General features: G+C 42.8%; 7 protein-coding genes across 7 annotated transcripts; 4 read left to right on the forward strand and 3 right to left on the reverse strand.

The window, feature by feature from the left end:
- Window positions 1–686: 686 nt before the first annotated feature.
- On the reverse strand, window positions 687–1,676 carry BDB00DRAFT_937014 (uncharacterized protein; the record flags this gene model as incomplete). Its single annotated transcript, XM_053129241.1, has 3 exons — window positions 687–969; window positions 1,413–1,513; window positions 1,583–1,676. The coding sequence occupies 3 exons, from the start codon at window positions 1,674–1,676 to the stop codon at window positions 817–819; spliced, it is 348 nt and encodes a 115-aa protein (XP_052982449.1). The 3' UTR covers window positions 687–816.
- Window positions 1,677–6,424: 4,748 nt separating this feature from the next.
- Window positions 6,425–7,969, forward strand: BDB00DRAFT_758611 (D123-domain-containing protein; the record flags this gene model as incomplete). The annotated part of the gene is made up of 5 exons (XM_053119071.1): window positions 6,425–6,651; window positions 6,775–7,202; window positions 7,291–7,410; window positions 7,492–7,605; window positions 7,695–7,969. The coding sequence occupies 5 exons, from the start codon at window positions 6,425–6,427 to the stop codon at window positions 7,967–7,969; spliced, it is 1,164 nt and encodes a 387-aa protein (XP_052982450.1).
- A 79-nt stretch (window positions 7,970–8,048) lies between these two features.
- On the reverse strand, window positions 8,049–8,570 carry BDB00DRAFT_869494 (microsomal signal peptidase 12kDa subunit; the record flags this gene model as incomplete). The annotated part of the gene is made up of 4 exons (XM_053126611.1): window positions 8,049–8,120; window positions 8,217–8,303; window positions 8,402–8,461; window positions 8,538–8,570. 4 exons carry the CDS (start codon window positions 8,568–8,570, stop codon window positions 8,049–8,051), a joined length of 252 nt encoding a protein of 83 aa, XP_052982451.1.
- A 600-nt stretch (window positions 8,571–9,170) lies between these two features.
- BDB00DRAFT_809401 (ubiquitin-conjugating enzyme E2 2) lies at window positions 9,171–10,546 on the forward strand. Its single transcript, XM_053122479.1, has 5 exons — window positions 9,171–9,414; window positions 9,525–9,536; window positions 9,622–9,675; window positions 9,755–9,813; window positions 9,919–10,546. Exons 1-5 carry the CDS (start codon window positions 9,351–9,353, stop codon window positions 10,180–10,182), a joined length of 453 nt encoding a protein of 150 aa, XP_052982452.1. The 5' UTR covers window positions 9,171–9,350; the 3' UTR covers window positions 10,183–10,546.
- A 464-nt stretch (window positions 10,547–11,010) lies between these two features.
- Window positions 11,011–13,565, reverse strand: BDB00DRAFT_758628 (P-loop containing nucleoside triphosphate hydrolase protein; the record flags this gene model as incomplete). Its single annotated transcript, XM_053119072.1, has 8 exons — window positions 11,011–11,097; window positions 11,176–11,546; window positions 11,763–11,813; window positions 11,926–12,091; window positions 12,239–12,450; window positions 12,522–12,660; window positions 12,748–12,778; window positions 12,949–13,565. 8 exons carry the CDS (start codon window positions 13,563–13,565, stop codon window positions 11,011–11,013), a joined length of 1,674 nt encoding a protein of 557 aa, XP_052982453.1.
- A 2,666-nt stretch (window positions 13,566–16,231) lies between these two features.
- Window positions 16,232–18,572, forward strand: BDB00DRAFT_135687 (uncharacterized protein). Its single transcript, XM_053116202.1, has 6 exons — window positions 16,232–17,406; window positions 17,486–17,527; window positions 17,676–17,831; window positions 17,901–18,011; window positions 18,089–18,152; window positions 18,233–18,572. The coding sequence occupies exons 1-6, from the start codon at window positions 16,537–16,539 to the stop codon at window positions 18,478–18,480; spliced, it is 1,491 nt and encodes a 496-aa protein (XP_052982454.1). The 5' UTR covers window positions 16,232–16,536; the 3' UTR covers window positions 18,481–18,572.
- On the forward strand, window positions 18,544–20,392 carry BDB00DRAFT_135670 (uncharacterized protein). Its single transcript, XM_053116201.1, has 8 exons — window positions 18,544–18,720; window positions 18,847–19,049; window positions 19,136–19,217; window positions 19,316–19,461; window positions 19,554–19,587; window positions 19,672–19,820; window positions 19,890–19,999; window positions 20,082–20,392. Exons 1-8 carry the CDS (start codon window positions 18,665–18,667, stop codon window positions 20,133–20,135), a joined length of 834 nt encoding a protein of 277 aa, XP_052982455.1. The 5' UTR covers window positions 18,544–18,664; the 3' UTR covers window positions 20,136–20,392.
- The last annotated feature ends 51 nt before the right edge of the window (window positions 20,393–20,443 follow it).

Raw genomic sequence — 20,443 nt, forward strand, 5'->3', positions numbered from 1 at the left:
CATCAACGCCGATGACGACTATTTTGTGCGTCGATGTTGTCGCATGAATAAATCTTGCTGTTTGTTGTCATAAGCAGAGGTGACTCATCATCTCGATTCGAACTGTAGCAATTGTCATTTGCAATGTTGTCAATTCTTCTTGCTCTTGTGCTTTTTGGTTTGATGTCTACAACGTGCCGATACCGCTCTTTTTGATGTGTTGTTCCGAACAGTTCCTTTCCGTCTTAACGTAACTTGTTGGAATATTCGAGTTGAACCGTCAGCCATGCTGATGTCTCTTCGTTGCTACGAATTCTTGCTTGTTATCCGTACCACTGAGTTGCGCTACTTCTTGATGTGATGATAAAATTGCTGCGCTGGAACATGTGATTCACTGTTGCACGCTTTTTCGTGATGGGCATGCATTTTGACAAGAGAAAATCAAGCCAAAGACGGGATTCTCCGAATCCTCGATTCGACACAAGGGTGCTTTTGTACTCGGCTAGTCTGAAATTTGGCGCCACCCCACCATGACGGCATGTCAGGCACATGCATACTAACCACACGCAACGACGACGTAATCAAGCCAAAGACGGGATTCTGCTAATCCGCGATCAGCGCCAAGTTTTTTTACTCGGCTAGCCTGGAAAGCTGGCGCTCTCCCAACATGGCAGCGTACTACCACCGCACCGCTCTCGCCAGGACAACCCCAGCCCGGACACCCCAGCTTCAGGCACCCGAAGCAGAGGGTAAGGGTTATGAGACAGAAGGATACTCACTTCCATAGCAGAGGGACAGCTAACTGCTACCCAGGCCCCCTGAGGGATCAGACGCGGTTTAGGCGTAAACACATTCCAGAGGACGACCGAGAACCGTGCTGTGGGGTCGGTGAGGTGGTAATGCTTGTGGAACAATGCTTTGTGGTATTGTCGACGCAGGAGTACCACGGGGCGTCTTTTGAGCCAGTGTGAACCAATGGAGCAACCACGACTAAATAAATGCTACAATGCAAAGACGGCCTCCAGGTCCTACATAGAGCTGCTCCCCTCCCTTGTATTAGCAATCGTCAAACGATTACTGCTACAAGAAAGGGGGATGGACGACTAGCAAAAATACTTCAAATTAGTTAGTACATCATGCTCACTTTGTTTTCCTTTATTACGTGAAAGTAAAGATGATCAATACGTGCCTGCAAACAGAGCCATGGTCTACCGGGCCGCTCCATTGTACATTCCTGCTATGCAAGGTGTCACCCTCGTCCTCCAAAACCGACAAACGACAATGCAATGTTCCTAGCATCACCATACAGCACACCGGTGGTGCCACAGCCATCTAGTCCAAAGTCATCGTGAAACATGCGCAGAGGCCCCCTATATCTCCCTATACAGGCGATAGCACAGTGCCTTGCCACAGCCTTCCATCTCAGCCCTTACCTTACTCCGGGTACCCTCCACTGCACCCCATCGCCTGACGTAGGCGGAAGCCGCCAGACCAAACACCAGAAGCATCGCAGCCGAAACGACCACGCAAAGACCTAAAGAACATGGATCCAATCAGTAAATATATGCCTTGAATCTGAGACAGCCTTCTTTGAACTACATACCAAAACAGCCCACGCAAAAGAGCCGACCAAAGACGGCCCAAACGAACCACCCCAGAAGCCATGCGGAGAAGGCACCACCGAGGAACCGACACATCACCACGACGCCGACGCGCCAACAAACCAACGCCAACAAGCGGGAAGAAGAGGATAAAGCAGGAGCCGGTAAAAAGAACGGAAGCAGGAAAAGGAGGGCCTATTAAATCGACCAGCCAGCAATGTTAGTTTTCATCTTTATCAGGCAGCAATGTGTTTGAAGCAGGTTAGTAAACGAGAGTTGACTTTGTTACCAATAGCTATACGGAATACTGAATACTGAATACTGAATGTTTTTTGAGGGTTTTGACTTTGAATTGTTTTTTGGGTGCTATAAGAATTTGTACGAAAAAGAAGAAGCCGGTATCAATGAGCGCGTTTATCATAGGAAAGAAGCAGAAGCACAAGACAGCAGAAACATTATACTTACCTTTTGTGGTGTTTTTTGCTTTTTTTGTTGGGATCTATCATAACAGAAAGAATAGACGTGTCCAAGTCAGTGAACGCGCTCAATAAAAAGGTCAATGTAGAGTAGCTTACTTTATGGATTTTTTTAGTACCACCAGGGGTACGAAGGAGGAACCCAGTCTACGTGCATCAGATTGCTCTGATCGTCGTCAATATCCATGTCGTCGCTGTCAATGTCCATCATATCACCAGCATATGGGATCTCTTCATCCTCTTCTGGCACAGGCGCCTCTTCAGTCTCTTCGTCTTCGGCAACCTCAACCATCGGAGGAGCGAGAGCGGGGAAGAGGACAGGGAAAGCGGGAGCAGGCGCCTCCTCAGCCTCTTCGTCATCGGCAACCTCAACCATCGGAGGAGCGAGAGCGGGGAAGAGGACAGGGGAAGCGGGAGCAGAATGGTGAGGAAGAGGGGACGGCGGCAAGACGGGAGAAGGCAAAGGACTGAACTGCGGTGATGGCGGTGGGGACGAACCCGCACGCGACAGAGCACTGGACGCATCATCATTGTTGCCGAGGTCAATGATGAGGGAGGAGTCGGAAGAGAAGACGGTGACGAAGGAGTGGTGTGAGGCCGTGCTGGCGTTGTCGAAGCTGAAGGTGGGTGTAAGGACGGGCGAGAATTGGGGTGGCGCGGAGGAGATGGTGGAACGGGAATGGTATGAAAGCTGTGATGCCGCGTCAGGGTCGTAGGGGATGGTGGACGCATCGTCGTGGTCGAAGTTGTAGTAGCCTGTGGCTTGGTCGTAGTTGGTGTCAGCGTGAGTGCTCATCGTAAAAGTACGGAAGAATAGAAAAACTGGTAAAGAAGAAAAAAAAGGAAAACGCGTTTTTTGTATCCTGCTTCCTTATCTATACTTGCTCTGATCTGATTTGATTTGATATGCACAAATAATTTCCTTTTTTGGGTTGCCTTGCCCCATGATCTCTTACCACTCACATTAAAGATCCTTCTTTATGACTTATGAGACCTTAGAAGCAGACAACTGGAAGCTTGTTTTGATGAGCTATACTGCAGGAAAAGGACCTTTTTGTTGCCATGGCATTCAGAGGTCGTGACATTTCCTGTTCCTGGAAGCTGCTTGTTGCCATGTCAAGCATGTCAAAATTATTTTATTGTGTTCGCGTCACCCATTTTGGCCAATTCCGAGCGGAATGGCGGCTGTTATCGCGAAGAGATTCGCAAAGCTTTTTTCACACAATTGCAACCAGCACAATGTAAAGACTCCTGGCAACACGTACATACCAGGACCTTGTTTTTCTGCGGCTCTGTGGCCAAGTTACGATGCTTTTCGTGCAGGGTCTCCATTGTACTTTGCTATCATACTCGGCCTCTATATGCGCAGACCGTTCGTGCTGGCCGTGAAAATAAAATTGGGGGTGTAGGGAGTGTGTGGGGGGAGGACATCGGAGGGGATCCCGAGCTTGGAGACATCACTGGTACACGGCGCTGTTGAATACGCTTCATGGAGTTTTCCACATCCTGGGAGGTAGACTACTTGTCCATTTTAGCCTCGCATCGAACTCAGTGGTCAGCGTGATTGACGATGATCCTAACCTGGCGAGCTTGGTCGATGCAGAGAAATGGGATCCTTTTTAAGAAAACAAAAACCTTTCCCAATCCTTGCGGTGGATCCGCTTTTATGATGACGCTGCTCACATAAACAGTCATTATCTCTGTAATTGTAACATATAATATAATATGCTCTACTCCTCCTACTTAATAATATGTATTACGATTCCTGGGAACATGCGTACAGTAGATCCTCGAGAAGTGCAGCTGAGAAGCTCAGCGCAAAGACATGTACGTTACCTACTAGAAGTGGATGCGAAACCAGTACTCAGTCACTGAGGTGTTATGTCGCCATTTTAGCGAGTAATTGGATCTGTGAACCCAAACATTCCATACCAACAGCGCTCTCTGCCAGGATATCCACACACACACAAACAGAGAAAGGAAGAGGTTTACTAACAGTGACCGAAATTCTATGCCATTTTTGCGTATGTATGCAGTCACCGTTGTAGATGGGCATTCGCCTAAGGGTCTGCTATTAGTGCTTTTGTGCTATAAGGAAATAGTAATGTCCGTGCAAACTACATATACCAGGCAATAACTGACGCAAAGGTACAGTAGAATGATATTATCTCGTCATATTTGCAAAAATAGCAGAACATGATCGATACACCTCGTCATCACATATCTTTTAAGACATGTGTATACGTAGTATGTACGTAGATCTATCGTAGCATACTATTATGCACTATGAATAATTCTGCTGCTCTTATTGAAGCGATCATGAAAATTTGTATATATTCTTATTGGTGCGTTTGTAGGTTTTAGATTGATGATCAACGTATGATATACCGTGGGTGACTGCTCAAACATAGCAAGAATGTCGCATCTTCGTATATTTTACTATCAATGTATCATTCAGAGCTGAACCTTATCGGGTTAATACAAAAAGTGCTCCTCCATGTATACTTTTCAGAAAATAAGCATCGCATATTATTTGCTCCAAGTGATATGAATAAGGTTGAATAGAATGTAACATTAAAAACCCATCTTAAAAAAACTAGAAAAGAGGTTTGTCTTAGCGTACAGTTTTGCTTGAAGCTTGTCACGTAATTCTCGTAGTTTGGTAGAGAGATTGGTTATACTTTCTTCATCTTCACCAGAGGCCAAAAAATCCAAAACAGTATTCCGTGATAATTGTTTTCTCTCGTCTTCAATGGTACTGCTAGGCGGTAAGCAGTCTCTCTGTTTCACTGGGTGCTTCTTGATCGTCCTTTGTCTCTTCATTTGGTGTATCTTTATCTATTGTGTATGTCGAGAGAAGGCCAATTTGGTCAGGTAAGTGTATCGGGTAACAAGCTACGTGAACTGCATGATCATTATATAATGGCAACTTTATGAGCGTTGGTGATCCATATAACATCAAGATGTGTGTAGATAAAGAACATCCGTACATGGCAGTTTTTTCCTAGTATTCGTTAACTTTCACAATCCTTAGTTCTTGGGAATTCCAAGTCTAAAAGTAAAGGAGGACCACTGTAGTATGTGTGAAACTAGAAATAAGTGCTCGTAGCAGAAGAACTACTGGTATAAAAATGCTCATCTATAAGGAGAAACCCAACTCACGGAAAAAGAGAGGGTAAATGCAAAATCCGGTAAATAAACTCCATCATAGAGTGTCATCACCATTGAAAAAAAACATTTGTTTGGAAATACATAACAAATCATTAGAAGAGGGATATCAAATGCCCAAATCCTGGGCACTTATCCCTTCCACGCTGCATACGTATCACTACTGCTATGATGTTATTATCACTGAGCGAAATTGTAACTTGGATACCATACATATCTCTTATTTTCAAGCCGACAGGATGTAATATGGCTATCATAGTTATATCTCTGCGACCCTCGATTCTGTGTTGATCTCTTTAACTTTATTACCGTGACTGGGTGCCGCATTGAGTTGCCGAATGGATGTGTTTGCTTGTGAGTCCTGGCATCTTTTTGATTCTTCTCAGAGTATGCGATATACAGATTTCTTTTTTGTACTATAAATTGGTTGTTTGTGTTATGTAGGCGTTTTCAAGTATACATGCCTAGCCTAGTAGTACTAGATAAAGAATCTCTGATCTAGCACCTAGGTGATGCTGATTGATTTATATGACAATAAGCTCTCGGTCCGTATGAACGTAATTGCTTTCAGCACTTGCAGAATATCTCTTAAAAAGAGATTCGGGTACTATGAGAAGGTGTGAGGCCATTTAGCCTTGTGATGAGTTATAATACTGCGCTACAGCGGTCATCAAGTCTGTTTCGCGAAAGAAAAACTGCCATTATCAGCAAATTCTGAATTATAGTAGCAAAACTTTACTCAACACACGACTATTTCAATCTATCTCAAAGTAAGACTATCAAAATATTTTTTACTCTGTATTGTAGGATATCTCCATCACTAGCTCCCACTTAGATTATGTATAAATAGGAGGAAGAACTTTGATGTCGTTAAGCCTTTTGGACACTATCGCTTGTCCCTTTCTTCTCAGGAGCTCGCTGCATAAACAAGCAGGAATGGGTCGTCAACACCATTGACATCGGCGCTTCTAGAGCTACAACAGCGAGAAGCATCGCTAGAGCAAATGACACTGGATTGTTACATAATCGCAGTATTTACCAGATTATTGTTCAAGATACAGGTGGCCCGATCATAGTGAGTCAGAAAGCAATGAAATGCCATCACCAAATAGAATTAAATTCACGCATAATGCAAATGCTGAGGTTCTCTCTCTGTCTTATATTCGACCCGAGATCTTTTCGTTTTTTTTTAAAAAAAAAATGCCAGTGCCAACCGATCCACAGTTACATTCGTCTACATCAGCACAGCTTGATGAATCCGATCTACCACTCTTACCAGAAACAACTTGGCAAGATATTATAAACTGCTCGTTTCCGTCGTGGCACGATCAATTCCGAGGGGTGACCTTTAGATCAAAGACATTGGCATTGCCTTCAGAATTCGTCGATTACTTGAATGCCGATGGCATTTTTTTGCCCGAGGAAGGGTAAATATATTGTGAATAGAGTGTAGAGAAAAAGAAAAAGGGAAGAGAACCGCGTAAATGATGAGAGGGAAAGCCAAGCCCTTTTTTTATTTTGACATATCGTACAATATCCTGACAAATTAGCCAGCCACAAGCAGCAGCAACAATTGAAGAGATAGACGACGACGACGACGACTCTGAAACCGAAAATAGCGACAGCGGTGACCCGTCTATTAAACCAAACTTTCCTGCTATTGAATCGTTCATTCGAGACGCTGTACAAGAACTTGGCGGTGCTGTCTTCCCTAAACTGACGTGGAGTTCGCCACGCGACGCTGCATGGATAGCCGCCACCCAGTCCTTGAAATGCACTTCGCCGTTTGATGTGTTTCTGCTTTTGAAATCCTCGGATTTTATCAACCATGACTTGAACCACGCGTTCGAAAACTGTATCGGTAGCAATAGCACATCAGAGGGAGAAGGTATCCAGCATCATTTGGTACTGCGGAAGTGGCAAGATCTGCAACCATCGATGGAGTTTAGAGTTTTCATCAAAAACAAGGAAATCGTTGGTAATTGACAGCGAAAGGGCCCTCCAGGGCTTGTATCACATATTTTCCAGTTGAAGACTCCACCTAACTGTTCTTATAACTATTATAGCTATATCACAACGCGATCTCACGTTCTATAACTTTCTAGAAGGAATGAAAGACGATATAGAAGATATGATTTTTGACTTTTTCGAAGATTCGGTGCAACAGGTGTTCCCCAGCACTAATTGTTTGTATTTTCAATTTATTTCGATGGCCATGTATATTGAACCGAACAGCAAGTCATCTGAACTAACCAAAAACCGAACAGATGTTATGGACGTCTATGTGGAAAGAGAACGACGAAAAGTATGGATTGTTGATTTCAATCCCTTTACCCCTGCCACCGATGGACTCCTCTTTGAATGGTCAGAACTAGCTCAGTGTAAGTGCCTTTTCTTCTTTTCTGACCTTTGCTCCGTAGTTTCCATATCCTTCCTTTCCTTTAAGCTGATAATGACGTGTTTTAAATAGTGAATTTTGATGCTTCCTCTCAAACTGACAATCAGGAGCCCGAGTTCCGTATCATCCGATCTGAAGCCGAAGCGAATACCCACGTATGCAATGGACCTCGATTCGCAACCAATATGATTCCACGCGATGTGATTGATTTGTCAGATGGTCGGACTGTGGCAGAGTTTGCTGAAGAGTTCCAACGAGCCATGATGTTGGCAGAATCTCAATTGAATGATAACAATAGTACTACTAGCGAAGACGATGATGATGATGCTGGTCATAATGAACGATGATTTTTTTAGCAATAGAAAAAAGGTGAAATCATATTTATTCAATGTTTTTGTCTTGCTATCGAAATTGCCACGTAATAGGCTATTTGACTTTCGTAGAAGCAAGCCATTTCTGAGGATTGCGGTTATACATGGGCCATGGTGGTAAGACGAGCTATGTGAAGTATGTTTTTATGGACGAGGTTACGACGTTTGCATCATATATGTAACCTACTGTCTCCGCACTAAAAAGGAAATAAAAAGCACTTACTACTGCTGCCAGGAACAGACCCACAGCGAAGACTCCCACTGTTACTAATAACGATTCAAGGGCATAGCCAGCAACAAAACCGATCGCCTAGTTTAATCATTGTAGTATAATAGCATGTTGTGGTTAGTGATCATTCTCATAAATAGCTTTTGCTGTTGTCAGGAAGCGTGATTCGCTCAGTATACCGCAAAAGAGATGAGGATTAGATGCGTAAGCTGATCAGCAAGCTTTTGTCCTTCAAAATCCTAAAAAGGGGTAACGAAATTTACGCGTTAGTATTTTCTTCTTAGTTAAAGGTGAGTACTTTTGTATTGATAGTACAATTGTCCACTCAAAGTAATCTGCAATGGCCATGGTGTGAGTGTGTGCTTATGCTAAATTGGCGTGTCAAAAGCGTCGCTTTAAGTCAGTTGTTACTTAATGCACCGCTTTACACAGACCAATAGAAGAACGCCAATCTGTAATTGACAGTAAAAATTACTTCTCCTTACACTTATGTTACCTATCGCTACGTACGTTATCACCTCTAGAAAGAACTTCCAATCAAGTATATCATACAGAGAATTTGTAGAAATTCATCGTATTTGTTAGCCGTGCTTGTCAATGAGCGAAACGAACATCGGCAAAGCAAAACGCTGCTTCGTCTGCAGTTTGGTACTTTTCTATAAACTGCCGCGAGTGAGGGAGGCAAAGGCTAGAGCAAAGTCCAAAGCTCATTAAGTTTAAGCGCCACGAGTTATTGGATGATGTCCTACGGCCTTTTATCTTGCAGCGAATGGATCACTTTTTTGTTATTGTTTTAAAATTAAGCTATAGAACGTTCGCATTCGTTTTAAAACATAATCGATTACCACAAATAGATCATGTATCCAGGTCCTCTTCATTCACCGGATGATCATTCAATTCTGGGCTTCATTATACGTAATACTGCTCTTTGAATAAAGGAGGTTTAAAGTTCTGACCAATGGCAGCTGACGCATCGTTTCGAGAATAAGAGGGCCCAAGCAAGCTGCAGTTTACCGGATACCGGGCGGGATGTTAAGGCGGACTTGATATTTCCTGGTATCATATCCGTTCATATTCTCTTTTCTTTCTTTTTTAAGTTTTTCTACCTTTCATATATAATCAAACAGAATGTCGACCCCTACTAGAAGACGTTTGATGCGTGATTTCAAAAGACTACAAAGCGATCCACCAGGTACGTAATATGATTTTTATTATATGAAAAGATGCAAAAGAGAATAGTAATAATCGATCAACTTGCTCATTTTTTTGTTACTAATCTATTTCTTTTTCTTTGTTATATAGGAGGTGTATCAGGTATATAAAGTGATCACTAAAGAAAAAAAGTGAAGAGATTCAAAAGAAAGCAAGTAATCAACACACACATGTGCTTTCCTCTTAGGTGCTCCTTGCCCTGACAATATCATGATGTGGAATGCAGTAATCTTTGGGCCTTGTAAGTTCAGTTGAGAACATTACTGTAATTTTGGAGATGAGCTTTGAATCTTGACTCATATGTGTGTTTTTTTCCATAGCCGATACCCCTTTCGAAGACGGCACGTTTAAACTGGTTCTACAGTTTGATGAGACTTATGTAAGTGTACATGGTGAAATTGGAAGGGAGTGATGGTTGTTTGTGTTGCTGCGACATTTGATGAGGGGTGAGGGCGAGTGTGATTATTAATAGCATCTGTAATAGCCAAACAAACCACCTCAGGTCAAGTTCGTATCGAAAATGTTCCATCCAAACGTGTATGCCAACGGTGAACTGTGTCTCGACATTCTTCAAAACCGTTGGAGCCCTACCTATGACGTGGCTGCTATCCTGACCAGCATCCAGTCCTTGCTGCATGACCCCAATCCCAACTCGCCCGCCAATGCCGAGGCCGCTAATCTCTACCGTGAAAACAGAAAGGAGTACGTGAGACGAGTGCGTGAAACTGTGGAATCCTCTTGGGAGTAAAGAAAAGAATGATCACATCTCTTTTTCTCAACCTACCCCCCTCCATAGTAAGTTTTTCTCTGGTGCCACATTTTATATATATTATTCACTCACACATTTATGCGCACACATTCAAAAAAAGAAAAGACTGAGGGGTGGGCTTTGATCTGGTCTCCTTCACTCTCTCTTTCCATCTCTTCCTCAAATACACACCCATACACACCTACACATTACACGCAGATCCACATTACATATAATTCACGATTTGTTTCTTTTGTGGATAGCGAGATCCACACATGTTTCCTTTCTGTGCATCCCCTCTTTTCCAAGGTTTCAACCCCTCTATCATCCTTCTTTTTTTTTCCAAATTGTATAAAATGGTCGTTATTTTCTTTTTCTACATTTTCTTTGGAGTAGCAAATTGTAATGATTTCGTGATGCTTGAACAGAGTACATGTGGGGTATGCGTTGGTACATACTGGAGGGTGTGCAGAGTAGAAAACATGGATACTATTCGTCTTCTAAGATGAATGATCATCATCTGGTATTGTTCGTTTACGTTTTTTAGGTGCTGTATGATCGCTGCTGGTCGTTCGATTATTCCTTGTTGAAGATGATGATGATGACGATGCAGCATTGTTATTGTCATTTTCGGAACGATGAAGGAATGCAACTTGTGTATCAAGTGCCATGCCATTCTGGTGTGCTTGCAGTAATTCCTGAGATCGAGGTCCTTCGGTAACGTACCTGATAATAGAAAGACATGTGAGCATCAAAGATGAAGCATAGTGTCTGTGTGACAAATAAAAGAATTAAGAAAAAAAAATCTATGCTCCCCCAAGCAATAACTTACGAAATGGTGTTATATGGAGTGAAATGGAAGTCTTCCTTCAAGACTTGCTCGATCAGTAAGTAGTTTACAATGCGTTCGAGGTCCTAGATGAAGGAAATACCCAGTTATCGTTCCTATTCGTCTACATAGCCCATTTGTGATCTTTTTGCTTTGCTTTTTACCTGAGTGGAAAAGGACTTTTTGGCAGGAATCTCCACGTTGCTGTCTTTTTTCAGTCCGTCCAACTTCAATGCTTTCAAGCCTTTTCCTTGCCAGTGACCAACTAATTTGGTCAAGGTTACCCGCTCGCCTATCTCCTTCAGCATACGACACAAGCGAGCTACTGTGACGGCCTCTGTTGCAATATTCACATAATTAACACTACCGGGTACTCGAGTACAATTGTCGCACGTCCCACATGGCGTGTCATGACTTATCTCGTTCACCAGGCCTGATGTAAATGCTGGAATGGATGGATCAACGGCAAAGTACTTTTCAAACATGATTTTTCGACACATGTTAAGTTCTAGCGCATATTGCACCATTTTGTATACTAAGAACTATCTTTGTTAGCTCCAGATGTATGTGTGTGCTCTATGTGAGTGGTATGTTTTTTTCCCTCTTCGTCCTGTATAAGCGAGGATGATGACTTACAGTTGACACCGCCAAACACGTCCGAAACAACCAGAGTGGACAGACGTGCAACTATAATTAAAAAGTTAGAAAGAGAGATTAAACAATACGCTGAAATGAAAAGTCTGATCAGTACCATCTTGACCGCGATAATAGATGATACAATCGGCTCGTTGTCCGTCACGACCTAGTAGCATAAACGTCATGCGAGATTTAGATTTTGTGAGTTCATTACAACAAGTATGTTGTTTTTTTTTGGGGGGGGCGAAACTACAAAAACTTTTGAAAATAGGGCGTACCAGCTCGTCCGCTTTCTTGATAATATGCCTCCAGAGACTTGGACATGCAGTGGTGAATAATAAACCGGGTTTCCAAATGGTTGATACCCATGCCAAAAGCAATCGTGGCAACAATCACATGCACCTTCTTTTCCCGCCACAAACGATGGACGTCCTCTTTACTTTCCTATAAAAGATCGGCACACACGTACAAGTTTTGTTCTTGTTAGTCATCTCTCTCTCTCTCTCTCTCTCTCTCTCTCTCTGCGTGTGTGTGTGTGTGTGTATGCGCAAATGAAATAATATCTGCTCGAAAGAAAAGGTGGTGCCATACATATGTTAAATCAGCATGATAAACTTCACACTTGATTTTGCCCTTGCTCTCGTTATACAGATCTCTGGCGACGGTCTCTGTATCCTTTTTTGAAAGACAGTAAATGATACCGGAATGACCCCTGTAGTGTCCCAAAATCCACTTTGACATGTCCTGGATTGTTTCTTTCATAGTGTCTGGCTTTGGGAGCACTTGGTAAACCAAATTGGGTCCTAAATTTTGTGGATATCGCCCTATAATTTACTTCTTTTGACTAATATCATGAATGAGGGGAAAAACGTACGATGCAATGGCGCGCTGTAAACCAGTGTACCGCGGGGAACTTGTGGTTGTCGGAGCCCGAGGATATTCATCACATCTTTCATGATATTCCAAGGGCATGTCGCCGTAAGTGCCATGATGGGTGCCTTGGGTAACACGGTCTTTTTTAAAAAACATCATCAACACATTAGTCCCTTTTTTTTCCCTAATCGTCTCATTTACAAATGCAGATTGAATAAGCTACTGACCCGAAGAACGTTTAGATTTTTGTAATCAGGGCTAGATGAAAATTATAGTGAGTTTCTATCGAACAAACAAATGTAGAATTCAATCATATTCATTCAGCCAAACAGATGAACCAAGCAAGGACCAAGAATGTTTCTTTTTACCGAAAATCGTGACCTTGCTGCGAGCAACAGTGGGCTTCGTCGATGACGATACGCGATAACCGTCCTTGATCATAGGCGATATTCAACTTGTTTGTGAATTGTTTCGACTGGGTAATTCGTTCTGGCGTAACGTAAATCAATTTGAACTGATGCTCTGGGTTGGTATTCTTGCCTGCCATCACTTCATGGACGATTTTCATTTGTTCCTTGGTGCTACCAGCTGTCAACAAGGCTGCCGGTATATTGGCTTTTTGCAAATGAAACACCTGATCATGGATCAATGAAACAAGTGGCGATATAACCAATGTAAATCCAGGCTCTAACAGCGCTGGCAACTGATAACATAAGGACTTGCCGCCACCTGTCGGTAACACCACGAAAATATCGCGTTTACGATCGAGCGCAGCATTTAAAATGGGTACTTGTAGTGGTCGAAACGATGTGATGTTCCAGTGGTGATACGCAAGTTGTTGCAATTGTTGTGACCAAGGGAAATTCTGTAATTCATAGTCGACGTTGTTGTCGCCCGCAAGCTCCATATGTTCGGCACTGGCGATCTCGTCTAATACATCCTGTCGTTGCTCGAGTAAGCTGACGCGTTTTGCTTTGAGAAGGTTGATTTCTTCTTTGATTCGTTCAAGCTCATTGTCAATAGCGCTGATCCGTTGATCTGTCATTCCAGTGCTATGAGTTAACTTATTTTTTCTCGGACAGGATCTGGAGAGAAAGTGAGAGGGAAAGACAAGAGTATGATAAGCTGGGTTAAGAATTACAAAGCGGCGAAAGCATAGGGTACTGGCCACTTGGACAGCGCTACCAGAATTCAAGCAGCCTTGCTAACCCCTTCCTTAATCTGATTCATCTAGCCTGTATATGTATTGTGTATCTATTATTACCTTCTATAAGTTGATCTATAAACTTTTGGGGCTGACAAAGCAGCATCTTCTTTATGAAACCTCGCCTGTATATGTATTGTGTATCTATTATTACCTTCTATAAGTTGATCTATAAACTTTTGGGGCTGACAAAGCAGCATCTTCTTTATGAAACCTCGATAAAATTGAGTCGATAGTATAGTGGTGCCTCGCTAAAATAGGAGGTTTGAATTTGGAATTAGCGGGGTCAGGTACCACTCAGATTTTGCACGCTTTTAATTTTTGAAAGGGCTGCTTCATCAAGGATTTGACTTGATTGAGAGCCGAACCTGTTGGCCGGTCTTAACTGCGCACTATTTATCGGTTTCTTTCAATTAGTTTGTACAAAAAAAATATATACAAAATGAGGGGATGCGCGTTTTCTGATTCCTTCACTACTACAAACCAGCCTGCAATCGCCTAAGCTTGTTCTTTTCCTTGATCAGAAGAGTCCTAACCCAGAATGCGAGCAGAGCTGGTGTGCTTTTGCTTTTCAGATATCTAGCTTGCTCTTGAGTTGTGGCAGCTCGATCTCTTTTGATTTAGAGTACGCAACGTACAGACCAGGAGCAACCAGCTCCAATGTAATAATGTACATTGATAGCACTGATGGCAAAAAGAAATTTCTAGTAAGCCAATTTTATCTCCTTTCAATAATGAATTTCGCGTTACCTGTTAAACGTAACAAATACAGTAGACCATTTTGAAGCCGTATGGTGCAAATTGACCTAACAAAAGCCTACCCTTCCAAAAGCAATTCGATTCCTTTGTTGAACGGGCGAGGCTTGTCTTTGCAGAATTCTGCCGTGTCGTAGCCTTTGGTCTTGTGCACAAATCGCACGTCCGCTTTTAGCACTACATCTTATCCGATGGCAGTGCAAATGGATCTCACTCCTTGAAAATACCATTCATAGTGATGATATTAGTATGAATATCACAAGGAAACCATTGCTTTTGAAATGACTGCATATAATGAAACACTTAATCTGGTGAAAAAAAAAGGAAAGAAACTGGTGGGCCTGTTTTTGCCATGTTTCGGAAGTAGTATTATGTCGGTTAGGTTTACAGACATTGTTGATTGATGGCAGCGTCGAGGTTTTAGTATAATGGAGAGGAGAGCACATACTGTAGAAAAAAGTAGGAACACGAGTTAGAGGTTCGGAATTCATACGGGCACACGGCAAATTTATGCGTTCCAGTATATAGATTTTGAGTGATATGTGTCGAATAATAACTTATTAGATGACGCTGGCAACTAAAGCAGGTCTCCACACATGTACTTTTTATCTATGTTTATATCCGAGAGCAAAATGGAAACCTGCAACAGTATCGTGAATGAGTCTTATACGCAGAAGATCTCCATTACATATCAGCCCTCCAACAATTAAGACATCATATGCATACATATAATGTAGCTGATGATCAGATAAAAGAGAAAGAGGGGCACCTTGAATTACACATACTGACTGTTGTGATTACATATAGGTAATACTCGTTAGGTCTATGTCGAATGCACCTCGCTTTGTCATATGCAGCGTTATCGCATCAATAGCAGAAAACCTACATCTATCTCTCAAAAACAGATGATGGTTAGAATAGTACATACCGTAGAAGACTGTTTGGCGGTACCAATTTTGCTACGATCACTCAATCTTCCATTCACAATGGTTATTATTGTGATTCTTGCCATAAGCATTGACAAGCTTTAATATTTATCTTAGAATGGCTCCTAGTCATTCGACTCTTTCATCCCTCCCTGCCACAACTTTCCCTGAGAAATATCAGTATTATTTCAGTTGTTTATAAGCAGCAAGATTCTTCTTGTAAGGTACTCTTGATCAGGGAACTATAAATTTTGTGAGCATAGGGGGTTATGCATTACTACTGTCATCCATCACATTACGCGCTAGTGTGGTAGGAGAACTGAAAAATTAAATTGCGTAAAAATTTTGCTCATGGTCCATCCGAAGTTAACGATAACCATAATGCCGTTAACGATGTATATGTTGATGATGTGCATGCTCGATTGATCATGATGATGATACGAAAAATGCCGGCAAGTGTCATCTTGCAATTATTTTTTGCTTTCATCCCGGCAAGTACATATATGCTGGCACCTTTTGCTCTACAGAATATCATACTAATTCAGTAGCACTATCATGAAAATTATCCGTTAGGTGACAATTTAATCTTCACGCTTATAATATGTATGTGAAGAAATGATTAGGAAAGCTTCGCGGTTGTTATACGTACTATAGAGTCGCTGCCATTCCACGCTCCAGTTTGATTTGATATTTGTGCAGAGAAGTGGGTATTCTGGTTGAATCACATTTGTTTAAAGTGTTTCAAATATGCTTGGAAATTGGACACAAAGTCCTGAGCTCTTCCACGATGAAACCCAAACTCTCTATTGCCTAATCAGTACAAATGGCCATTGCACACTAGTATCGTCAAAGCTGGCCGCATTTTTTGTGTATTCTCGTCGTCAAAAGCACAGTACATAAAACTGTGTTATCAAAAGATGGTATGCTTTGGCGCAACCCGGTAAACGAATACTGCGAAAAGTCGATCTTTTCGATTGATTTCCTTGTGCCGCAAAAACAAATATATGCGAGTGGTGGTAGTTAAGAGGGAGTGTGAGAGAAATTCGCCCCAATTTTCTACTTTTTTAATACTGTAGCAAGCCTCTCTTTCCTTATACCCTTGATTGTGTCAAACACTTTAACAAACCAATATGAAGCGACGTTCCACACCGAGTCTCCATCACCGTCAACGTCGCGGAAGCTACACAACGGATGACGAGGACCCACTTGGCCGAATGTCTGATCTCGAAAGCGACAGCCATACCAACCATAGCAGTATTCGGGAGTTCCCACCACTGTTACGACGAAGGCGATCGTCTTCTGCTTCATTGACAGCATCTCCTTCATCGTCTTCACAGAAAATGAGCATTGATTCCGACGACAATCGGTCGGTATCTTCTATATCTGCAGGTGGTGGTATGGGTGGTGGTAGTAACAGTATCAGCCGCCTTCTTTCTCCCACCTCCTCTTTTTCTTCTTCCTCACGACCGCTCTATTATCCGCTCCAGGATACCATGCCACCGCCGCAACCTTCTTCACGGCGCTTAACTCGCTCTCTTTCTTCTGAACTTGCTTCAAGCACCTGGTCTCCTGGCACGCCTTCTTCACGACTTCATCAACACCAGAATCATCATCATCATCACCACCACCAACAACAACAACAACAAGAACAACCATCATCATCATCCTCTTCACAGCAACCTCCACAGCCAGATTTTGGTATGGATGAAATCATGGTAGATCCTACAGCATCCAACGCTTCTCCTTCTTCTTCGTCCTCTTTGACTGATGGGAGGAAATTTATTGCCCCTTCCATCCCTCCGTTGTCTTCTGTTCGACCAGACATAGTTCGACGATCATCCTCAACAGAGCGGATATCGCATCACCATCACCATCGACACCATCATCGGTCAGCAAGCAGCAGTAGCGCTGAAGCCAGTGGAAGTGGTAGCGGCAGCGGCAGTCCTCTGAAACGCAGCGATCCTGAGCGGAGGAGCGTTACCCGAAGAAGTTCTCTATTAGTAAGTCTTGGTGACCGTAAAGCAGCATTTTTCCTTACTGGATTGTCTAACAACATTCCTACTTAATTGTTTTTTTTAGCCACGATCCAAGGCGTTGGCCAGAGTTATGAGTCAAGCAGATGTAAAGTATCACTTTTGCTTTCTGGGAATAGGAAAGGAGAGAGAAAGAGGGGGGGGGAGAGAGAGTAGATTGTTGGATCTATAAGGCACTACATGTATATATCGACTCATGTTCATTTTTCTCTACTCTACATGTTATCATGACTTAGGAGGAAACAAGGCCTGCCGATGTAGAAATGCGTAGGGAGCGGGACATGACAAACCAGATAAAGGCACGACTGGGCAGAATGTCAATGGATACGGATTTATCTGCTAATGCCAGTGGCAGTGGCAGTAGTAGTAGCAGTAACGATGCCAAACCAATTGTACGTCTATTATCTAACATGCAAAAGAGAGATATAGAGAGAGGAAACAGGAATAACAATATTGAATAGGCATCAGGATCGGTTCCTGCCGTGGCTTGGGCTCGCATCAGGGATCCTGAAGGCTCTCCTACTATGGCACCGTATCATGCATCCAAGCTCAACCCAGAGATGGAAATGACTGTAAGTTATACAGAAACAACAGCACCACATGACTCTTGGACCTAATAACATTTTCGCGGTATATTCATCACATTTAGAATTTTCAATGTGATAACCTCCCATCCCCTATCCATCAGACATATAAGAGCATTAAACGAAAAGGTAATTAAGTATGAGAATTGAGGGTGTGTGCTAACAAAATCATCATGATTGTTTGCTGATGATGATGATGATGATGATAGCTTCTGAGGATCGGTTTGAACCTTATCCGACAAGCAGTTTGAAACGAAGAGCCGTATCGCCGTCTGTTTCCGCTTCAGGGTCACCTGTATTATCTGCAATATCCAGTCCTCCTTACTCGTTTTATGGGAGTAGCCCAACAAGCAACGCGGCTGCACGTGCCCAGCAAAAACCGGGCCAGTTGTCGTCATCGTCGTTCAATTTGCAGGATGCAAGTGGCGGTCTCAGTAGGATGTCGTTGAGCGAATGAAAGTTGCTTCTGTTCGATTGTTTGTGTTTATATATCCAGTTTTCTTTAAATCTTCCCACACCTGTTCTCTTTGTTTTCACCACTGCAATCTATCGCGTCCCCTCCTTTTACTTCATCTTCTTCTCTCACCTGCTCTTTTCCCTTTTTCCATACACACACACACACACACACACATAAAAGAAAAATGACAGGAAATCAAAGATTATCGGGAAAGGTTGCTATAGTCACCGGTGCTGCAAGGTAGTGTGTTGTTGCGGTTGTCGTCGTCAGGATCATCATGCACCTCCCCTATTTGCGTCGTACGCTTTTGGTGGTATAGCCATTCCTAAACAGAATTCATTGAACTTGAACATTCGTTGTATGTAGCGGCATAGGGTTTGAAGCTGCGGTGCTGTTTGCGAAAGAAGGAGCACAAGTCGTGTGTGCCGATCTCAACGAACAAGGCATCCAGAAAACTGTAGAAAAGATTACGTCTGTTGCAGGCGAGAAAAGAGCGATCGCTGTCAAGACAGATGTATCCAAGGAGGAGCAAGTTAAGCATCTTGTGGATACCGCTGTCAAAACATACGGTAGGCTTAAACCCTCTCCATACACGTACTTGCAGCATAAGATAGCTGATAGTTCTTACTGCTGCTCTGCAATACCAACAAAACAGGAAAACTCAACATTATGTTCAATAACGCGGGTATCATGCATCCCGAGGACGACAGTGCTTTAACAACCGAAGAGCGTATTTGGTAAGACACATACATACTCCCTTCTTTTTGACGACATTGGGCGAAACTGCTGCCATTGGGTGCTTACTGTACGATCATGTCGTTGTCCTGCTACTTAGGGATCTCACCATGGACATCAATGTGAAGGGTGTTTGGTATGGATGCAAGCATGCTATCGTAGCCATGAGACAGGCAGGTGGAGGATCCGTTATCAATACCGCGAGTTTCGTTGCCTTGCGTGGTGCTGCGACACCCCAACTTGCATGTAAGCTCACTTGTAATTCTAGACAGGTATCATCTCCATTCAATGCGTACTTGTCTTTAGTAGTAACCGTCCCTTTCATAAACCCCAAATAGACACCGCATCCAAAGGCGCTGTTTTGGCCATGACGTATGTAGTGGCGTTTCGATTACTTTATTATTTTGAGTTTGCATGATGTTGCTAAGCAACACGCTAAATTTTTACTTTGTGTAGCCGTGAACTTGCCATGGTGCATGCTCGGGAAAACATCCGGTTTAATGCATTGTGCCCGGGGCCATTGCGTACCCCACTGCTCATGGACTTTTTGAACACTGAGGAGAAAAAACAACGACGGCTTGTTCATCTCCCTCAAGGACGGTTCGGTAAGACGCAAAAAGATGTTAGTGCTCACTTATGTCACGGCGTTTACTTAATCCAGATAACAATTACAGGTGAGGCAATTGAACAGGCGTACGGTGCGTTATTCCTCGCTTCGGATGAAAGCTCATACGTTACGGGAACGGACTTTCTGGTGGATGGTGGTTTGGCTAACGCTTACGTGGTACGTATATATCTTCTTTTCTCTCTGTTTCTCTGTCTTTCGTGCACACACACACACACTAAAAAGGAAGCCTACTATTCAGACTGCTGAAGGCGAGCCGATTGGCACTGTGCCACGAAACTTTGCAGAGACATAATCATTTTTCTTTACATCGCTCGTCAAATAAAACGCCTACCATGTCTTTCGATATTATGCAGTGGAGCTATCGTAGTAATTCGTATCTGCTTCCAAGGATGTGACTGCAATTGAAAATAAGTACCTGTTTTGCGATTATTTGTCTAGCGTCCACCATGTGTCTTTGTAGATATGTCTCTTTCTATATTGATGACTATATGCCCATGAATACTATATTATTGTTTTTCTGGGGACTCTTTTTGTCCTTGTTCTTTTGCACGGTCTTGCCAACAGTTTGGGTCGAAGCTTGGTTTTACGAGCGGAAGTTGC

The sequence above is a fragment of the Zychaea mexicana genome (genome assembly GCF_025766255.1).
Source record: "Zychaea mexicana strain RSA 1403 chromosome Unknown BDB00scaffold_15, whole genome shotgun sequence".
Classification (NCBI taxonomy): Eukaryota; Fungi; Mucoromycota; class Mucoromycetes; order Mucorales; family Lichtheimiaceae; genus Zychaea; species Zychaea mexicana.

Bases quoted from the DNA above. Each gene is read 5' to 3' on its own strand.
- BDB00DRAFT_809401 (XM_053122479.1), top strand. From the start codon at position 9,351: ATGTCGACCCCTACTAGAAGACGTTTGATGCGTGATTTCAAAAGACTA. The intron at 9,676-9,754 runs GTAAGTTCAGTT...TTTTTTCCATAG, and splicing joins TGCAGTAATCTTTGGGCCTT to CCGATACCCCTTTCGAAGAC. The intron at 9,814-9,918 runs GTAAGTGTACAT...CATCTGTAATAG, and splicing joins TACAGTTTGATGAGACTTAT to CCAAACAAACCACCTCAGGT.
- BDB00DRAFT_135687 (XM_053116202.1), top strand. From the start codon at position 16,537: ATGAAGCGACGTTCCACACCGAGTCTCCATCACCGTCAACGTCGCGGA. The intron at 17,528-17,675 runs GTAAAGTATCAC...ATCATGACTTAG, and splicing joins GAGTTATGAGTCAAGCAGAT to GAGGAAACAAGGCCTGCCGA. The intron at 18,153-18,232 runs GTAATTAAGTAT...TGATGATGATAG, and splicing joins TAAGAGCATTAAACGAAAAG to CTTCTGAGGATCGGTTTGAA.
- BDB00DRAFT_135670 (XM_053116201.1), top strand. From the start codon at position 18,665: ATGACAGGAAATCAAAGATTATCGGGAAAGGTTGCTATAGTCACCGGT. The intron at 19,050-19,135 runs GTAGGCTTAAAC...CCAACAAAACAG, and splicing joins TACCGCTGTCAAAACATACG to GAAAACTCAACATTATGTTC. The intron at 19,821-19,889 runs GTAAGACGCAAA...TAACAATTACAG, and splicing joins TCTCCCTCAAGGACGGTTCG to GTGAGGCAATTGAACAGGCG.